The sequence below is a fragment of the Sinocyclocheilus grahami genome, unplaced genomic scaffold (genome assembly GCF_001515645.1).
Source record: "Sinocyclocheilus grahami isolate Dianchi unplaced genomic scaffold, SAMN03320097.WGS_v1.1 scaffold5918.1, whole genome shotgun sequence".
NCBI lineage: Eukaryota > Metazoa > Chordata > Actinopteri > Cypriniformes > Cyprinidae > Sinocyclocheilus > Sinocyclocheilus grahami.
Genome location: NW_015510482.1, coordinates 5042 through 11750, shown reverse-complemented (window position 1 = coordinate 11750; position 6709 = coordinate 5042). Strand labels below are relative to the sequence as shown.

The 6709-nt window shown below is 38.9% G+C and overlaps 1 protein-coding gene across 1 annotated transcript in view; it reads left to right on the top strand.

Annotated features, from left to right (window-relative positions):
• Positions 1-31: 31 nt before the first annotated feature.
• The window catches only part of LOC107577394 (synphilin-1-like), a 10604-nt gene continuing 3926 nt past the window's right edge, over positions 32-6709 (top strand). The window contains exons 1-6 of the mRNA XM_016263477.1: positions 32-155; positions 1029-1099; positions 3225-3282; positions 4600-5120; positions 5864-6043; positions 6362-6475. Of these exons, the coding sequence (XP_016118963.1) occupies positions 1043-1099; positions 3225-3282; positions 4600-5120; positions 5864-6043; positions 6362-6475 (930 nt within the window). The 5' untranslated portion in view covers positions 32-155; positions 1029-1042. The remainder of the gene's footprint in view (positions 156-1028; positions 1100-3224; positions 3283-4599; positions 5121-5863; positions 6044-6361; positions 6476-6709) is intronic.

Sequence of the window (6709 nt, the reverse complement as noted above, 5' to 3'; positions counted from 1 at the left end):
GTGTGTCGCCCTCTGCTGGTCTGTGCGCGTGCGCGTGTGTGTCCGGGGCCGCGCGCGCTGAGGAGGCAGAAGGAGGCGCGCGCTCGCGTCACATTCTTCAGATGATCCGCTAATCATCAGAAACACCGACAGACCATCAGCGGAGCGGGACCGAGGTACGACACACACACACACACACACACTCACACACAGGACACCAGACACCGAGACACCAGACACCGGCGGGAAACCGGAGAGAGAGAGAGAGAGAGGAGATCATCTGAGAGATGCTAAAGCTAAAGCTAGAAACAAAAGACAGACAGACAGACAGACAGAGATAAACACACACACACACACACACACTGTACACACACTGACAGACAGATGCATCTTCATCATCTCATGAATACCCATCAGTCTGTATTTCGCGCTCAGTTCTGGATTCTCTGTGTTTGGTGTGAATCCTGAGCATCAGTGACTCTCTTATTGACCGAGTCATCATTTATTCTGCACTCAAAAAATTTTTCATGATTTTTCATCAAAGTGTAAATAGCTCTGAAACGACTTTAGTTTCCGCCTCGTGTCACCTGCTGGTTAATGTGGACCAGTGGTTAATTAGACACTCAGTTATTGTTATATTAAACTCAGCATTCAGCTCTGATAGCCACGCCCACACTCCCACCATCCAATCCCGCGCTGACGGAGCAGCTCAAGCCCCGCCCACTTCTTTGTGTCTCTGATTCACTCCGAGTGACGTCACATGAGTGTAGTACAGTAGTGTGTGTGTGTGTGTGTCTCTCTCTCTCTGTGTGTGTGTGTGTGTGTGTGTCTGTGTGTGTGTGTGTCTGTGTGTGTGTGTGTGTGTGTGTGTGTCTGTGTGTGTGTGTGTGTGTGTGTGTCTGTGTGTGTGTGTGTGTGTCTGTGTGTGTGTGTCTCTGTGTGTGTGTGTGTGTGTCTCTGTGTGTGTGTGTGTGTGTCTCTGTGTGTGTGTGTGTGTGTCTCTGTGTGTGTGTGTCTGTGTGTGTGTGTGTGTCTGTGTGTGTTCTCAGAATGCTGGCTGAAGATGGACGTTCCTGAATACCTGGATCTGGATGAGATTGACTTCACTGATGATTTACCTGTGAGTTTATGACTTTATTAATCACTCAGATTAATTGGCCGTTGCACGTGTACAGTACCTCCAATAATCTGTTCCTATGTTAATAACAAATGACAAACATGTTTTATTAGATTGTGCTGGTTTTAATCCTGTGAGGAAATATTATTTTTAATACCGTTAACTCTTTTGACGAGATTTTTTAAGCCAAATACAGTTTTAGTGTTTTTAGCGAAAATCTGATATAATTTAGCCGTACATTTTCTCACCATGAAAATAGCCACAGAAGCGTTAAACATGTTTATTAAATGTTTTATTTTTATTTTTAAAAATATTGTTTTTTAAATGTAACATTTTCATGATTTTATTAATGTGAATGTTTTATTTTGTTTGTTTTTTATTTTTAAATAATTCATCTCAACATGTCGTTTCTACGAATTAATAGTCTGTTTTTGTTTTATTTTTAGTGATGTAACGATTCACTCAACTCACGATCCGATTCACTTTTTTTTTTAACAAAGTTAGATTTAAATTAAATGTGTCCTTTTATTATTGCTTGGACAAAATGCTCACGTTTGTGAAATTGATATATAACACTATAATAATATACTAATATAGCACTTGTAAATTATTGCTCTTTTGTTGATTCTGATTGCTTCTATTGTCTTCATTTGTAAGTCGTTTTGGATAAAAGCATCTGCTAAATGACTAAATGGAAATATAATGTAAATGTAAATAACAAAACTAAATCTTAATGTTAAAGGGGTCATATGATGCTTTTTTTTAAGATCATTATTTTGTGTATTTAGTGTAACAGAATATGTTGACATGCTTTAATGTTCAAAAAACACATTATTTTTCAAATACTGTACATTATTGTAGGTCCTCTATGCCCCGCCTCTCTCAAACGCTTCGTTTTCTACAAAGTCCCTCCTTCCGACAAGCGCAGTCTGCTCTGATTGGCCAGCTGACCCAGTGCATTGTGATTGGCCGAACACCGCAAGCACTCGTCGGAAATGTAATGCCCCTTACCATAATCGCCAGCTTCATCTTTCAAAATAAATGTAAAGACAGTAAATAATGTCATTAGTTTTCCCATCAGTTCAAGCCCGAAAGGGGAACAGACACAGTAATGATGCAGTACACAAGCCGCGGTTAAGACAGCTGAATCTACTGTGATGTGACCCTGTCTCTCTCTCTCTCTCACACAATGTGCAAAACTCCGCGCTGCGCTTATGAACAGCAATGATACAGTGTTTCCTTGGTTACCGCTGTAAACAAAGCAGTGCTGCGCTTATGAACAGCAATGATACAGTGTTTCCTTGGTTACCGCTGTAAACAAAGCAGTGCTGCGCTTATGAACAGCAATGATACAGTGTTTCCTTGGTTACCGCTGTAAACAAAGCAGCGCTGCTCTTATGAACAGCAATGATACAGTGTTTCCTTGGTTACCGCTGTAAACAAAGCAGCGCTGCACTTATGAACAGCAATGATACAGTGTTTCCTTGGTTACCGCTGTAAACAAAGCAGAGCTGCGCTTATGAACTTTAATATGCATTATACAGAGGCAAGATGAAAAGAAAAAATAGCATCTAAACTTTTCTAAAGACCGTAAATTCTCCTCAGACATGCATTCATATAAACTCCTACACCTAAATGAATCGTGATTTGTTTAGCATCTCAACCGATTTGAATCGTCACATATTTAAAATCGATTTTCAGCGGCTCGCAGTTAATCGCTACATCCCTATTTATTTTGTTTATATGTTTTTTATTTAAAACGTATTTGTTAAAATGTTACTTTATTTGAAGTAAAATGTTTCATTTAATAATATTTTTCAACTTTCCCCTTTTTCATGATTTCATTCTTCGCTTTCCGTCAGCTCTCTTCTGCTCTAGTCAAGCATCTTAATGTGTATATTAAACATTAAATATGCGTTCATCGGATTGAGTTTACGTAGATCACAGTCGTTATTCCTCTGTGTTCGTCGGTCGTACGGTTAATTCAAGGTTTCGTTGAGTTGCTCCGATGTTTGCTGGCAGTCAGACTCAGCATGATAACACACGGGTTCCCGGGGGCTGATGGGTAATGTTTGTAGCATCGGTGTGTGACGATGATCTTTAACCCTTCGGATGTCTCCCGTCTCAGTACAAGAGCATTCCCGAGCTCTGCCGGAGACACGATGCAGCGAACGACGAGAGGCAAGGTACGAGTTCATGTTCATCAGAAACTGAATTGAGCTGAGTTATGGCACTACTGTCTTCTGTAGAGCTGCTTTAAACGAATTTGGTTTTAAAATATAATTGAATTTGTTTTATAGTTGATTAATTTTGCAACATTAATGCTATAATGTCACATTTAATGAAGTTTGCATCAATGTTTCTGTTCTTTTCTCGTCTGCTTTGTACTATTTTAGTTTTTTTTTTTTTTTTAGTGTCTTTCTTTTAAACATATTTAAATTGTTCTTTGTATTTCATTTTGTGTAAGTGTTTTGTTTGGATTTTTAGTTTTTATTTTAGGTTTTAAAAAATGTATTGATTACAGCTTTTCATTTTTATGACTTAATTATTAGCTTTTGATCAACTCCTGAAGCTCTTTTGGAAAACACCGCTCTAGTTAAACAGCTTAAAGTGCATATTAAATTATAAGTATGCATTTATAGAATCATTGATTTTTAATGATTAATTAATTAAAATGATTAATTTCAACTTAATTTAACTTAATGTCAATTTATAGAATCATTGGTTATTTTGTATTCTTATGTATTGCTGTTAAGCTGCTTAGTAACAATCTGTTTTTATTTTAAGATTTACTTCCACTTTTGATTAAAATCATTTGATTTAATTAATTTTTTTTGTTTTTTTTGTTTTATTGATATTTTAAAATTATTTATTTAAATGCTAGTTTTTTATTTTATTTCAGTGAGTTTTATTTTGATGGTTTTGTTTTAAAATGATTAATTTCAACTTAATTTAACTTAATTTCAATTGATAGAATCATTGATTCTGTTGTTTTATTGATTGCTGTTAAGCTGCTTAGTAACTATATATTTATTTTAAAATTTACCTCCGCTTTTAAATACATTTTTGTGTTTTATTGTTATTTTAAAATTATTTAATTTTTATTTATTTTTTATTTTGATGGTCTGTTTTTATTTTAAAATGATTCATTTCAACTTAATTTCAATTGATAGAATCATTGATTCTGTTGTTTTATTTATTGCTGTTAAGCCGCTTAGTAACAATCTGTTTTTATTTAAATAATTATTTTAGTGTTTTATTTATTTAAAACATTTTTTTTTAAAGATTTTTAGATTTTTGATTTTATTTTTCATTTAAAAAATTTTTTAGTCAGTGTTTTATTTTGGTAGTTTGCTTTTATTTTAAAATGTAATTTTTGATTTAATTATTACCGTCGAAACAGTCTGTGCTGTAAAAAGGCACTATGGAAGTAAACCTGGCTCATTTGGAGCAGACGTCACATTCGTATCCGTGTTTAAGATGTTCACGACGGTGTGTTTCAGCTCCGTCCATCAACTGGGCTCGCAGCGCGGCGTCCGGCGGCGCGGGAATCAAACCCACCGGCATCGCTGATGTCTACAGCAAGTTCCGTCCGGTCAAGCGCGTGTCTCCGCTCAAACACCAGCCGCAGGAGTCGGATCCGGAGACCGAGGGCCAGAGCAAGAGCAGAGGCCTGCCGCTGTTCGGAGAGCTGGAGCACTACGACCTGGACATGGACGAGATCCTGGACGTGCCATACATCAAGTCCGAGAAGAGGAGCGCCGCGGCTAGAGCGCTGAAGCCCGACCTCAGGCAGCCCAAGCCAGCGGATCAGGACCGTCTCAGGGCTCAGAGCGCTCACGGATCAGAGCTGGACGCTCTTCTGTCCGACAAAGCCGACGGCGGCCCGAGCGCCTCCCCTCTTCAGCCGGCCACAGGCCCGAGGCAGGACAAGCCCTGGAGAACGCTCGGAGAAGCCGACGAGGAAACCAAGAAGACGCAGAACATCCTGAACATCGTGAGAGAAGGACAGATCTCTCTGCTGGTGAGAGCATCTCCGTCAGTAACTCTAGTAAGAGTTTTTTGCTCCAATATTTATAAAAATGAAAAAATCATTTTCCATCCTCGTTTTCAATCTCTGTGAGAAACGCTCAATTTGAGGGGGCGTGTCCTCGCGCAGAAACGGACTGTGATTGGCTGGCTTCATTACACCGTAGCCACACCTCTTTTCCAGCATTTCGTGTGTTTTGTTGCTCAAGCACTAGATAGACAGGAGACATAAATAAAACCAATATATATATGGGTCAAAGACGAAAAAGGGTTTAAACAAAAACAAGAAGTGTAATACTGCTTTAAATTGTTGTTGTCAAAACGTGCCACTATCCTAGGTTTTGCCCGTTTGTTCAGTAAGAATTTAAAACACAATCAAATATAATACGCTCCCTTATTCTTTTATATATTTTAATATGTACACATCAGAATAAGCATGCAACAATAAATATTGTGTTACACTGAATGACAATGTAACATTGTTTCAACCAAATTTTGAGATTTTATTCTCCAAACACTTATTTGAAACCTTACGATTTACTAAATATCTTCATGGAACATGATCTCTACTTAATATCCTAATGATTTTTGGCATAAAAGAGAAATGTATAATTGTGACCCATACAATGTATTGTTGGCTATTGCTACAAATATCTCCCAGCGACTTCAGACTCCAGGGTCACAAATGTGTAAATATGAAGAACCTGTCGATTCTCCGTTTCATCACTGTGTCTGCAGCCTCACCTGGCGGCGGAGAACCTGGAGCGCATCCGAGACGAGGACGGGAACAACCTGCTGCATGTGTCTGCGGCTCAGGGTCACGCCGACTGCCTGCAGCACCTCACCTCGTTAATGGGCGAGGACTGTCTAAACGAGCGCAACACACAGCAGCTGACGCCCGCAGGCCTCGCCGTCAGGGTACCACACACTCACACACCGCAGATGGGAACTAGAGCTGGCTCGATAACACTTTATCAGAACCGATCCCATCCCAAAAATCATCAATCCGATACCAGCGCAGTGTTCTAAAAAAAAAAATCACTGTAGAATTTCTATGTGTGTTGATCTGATAAACACTCTTTTGTGTGTTACAAACAATCTACTAAATATAGACAACTTCATTATAAAGAAAAATAACAAACGAAAAAATATAGAATCATAATCTATGACATAACACATTCATAAAAAACAAGTAGTATAGTATAAGTATATTTGTGTGTTTGCTTGCGCGCGCAGAACGGTCATCTGGAGTGTGTGCGCTGGATGGTGAGTGAAACCGAAGCCATCGCCGAGCTCAGCTGCACTCGCGAGCCGCCCAGCCTCATCCACTACGCTGCGAGACACGGACAGGTGAGCAACACACTAGGGGTGTGCAATATATATCGTCTGCGATAATATCGTAATTGTTGTTTTAACGATGTGTGATTTGACATTAACAAGTATTTTGCAAAAACCAAACAAAACACCCCTACAGAGCACACGCATACATTATGTGAAGTCTAGAATAGTGCGCATTTAGAGTGTGAAAGAACATGCAGTGAAACATGCACTTTCTCTCTCTCACACACACACACACACACACAC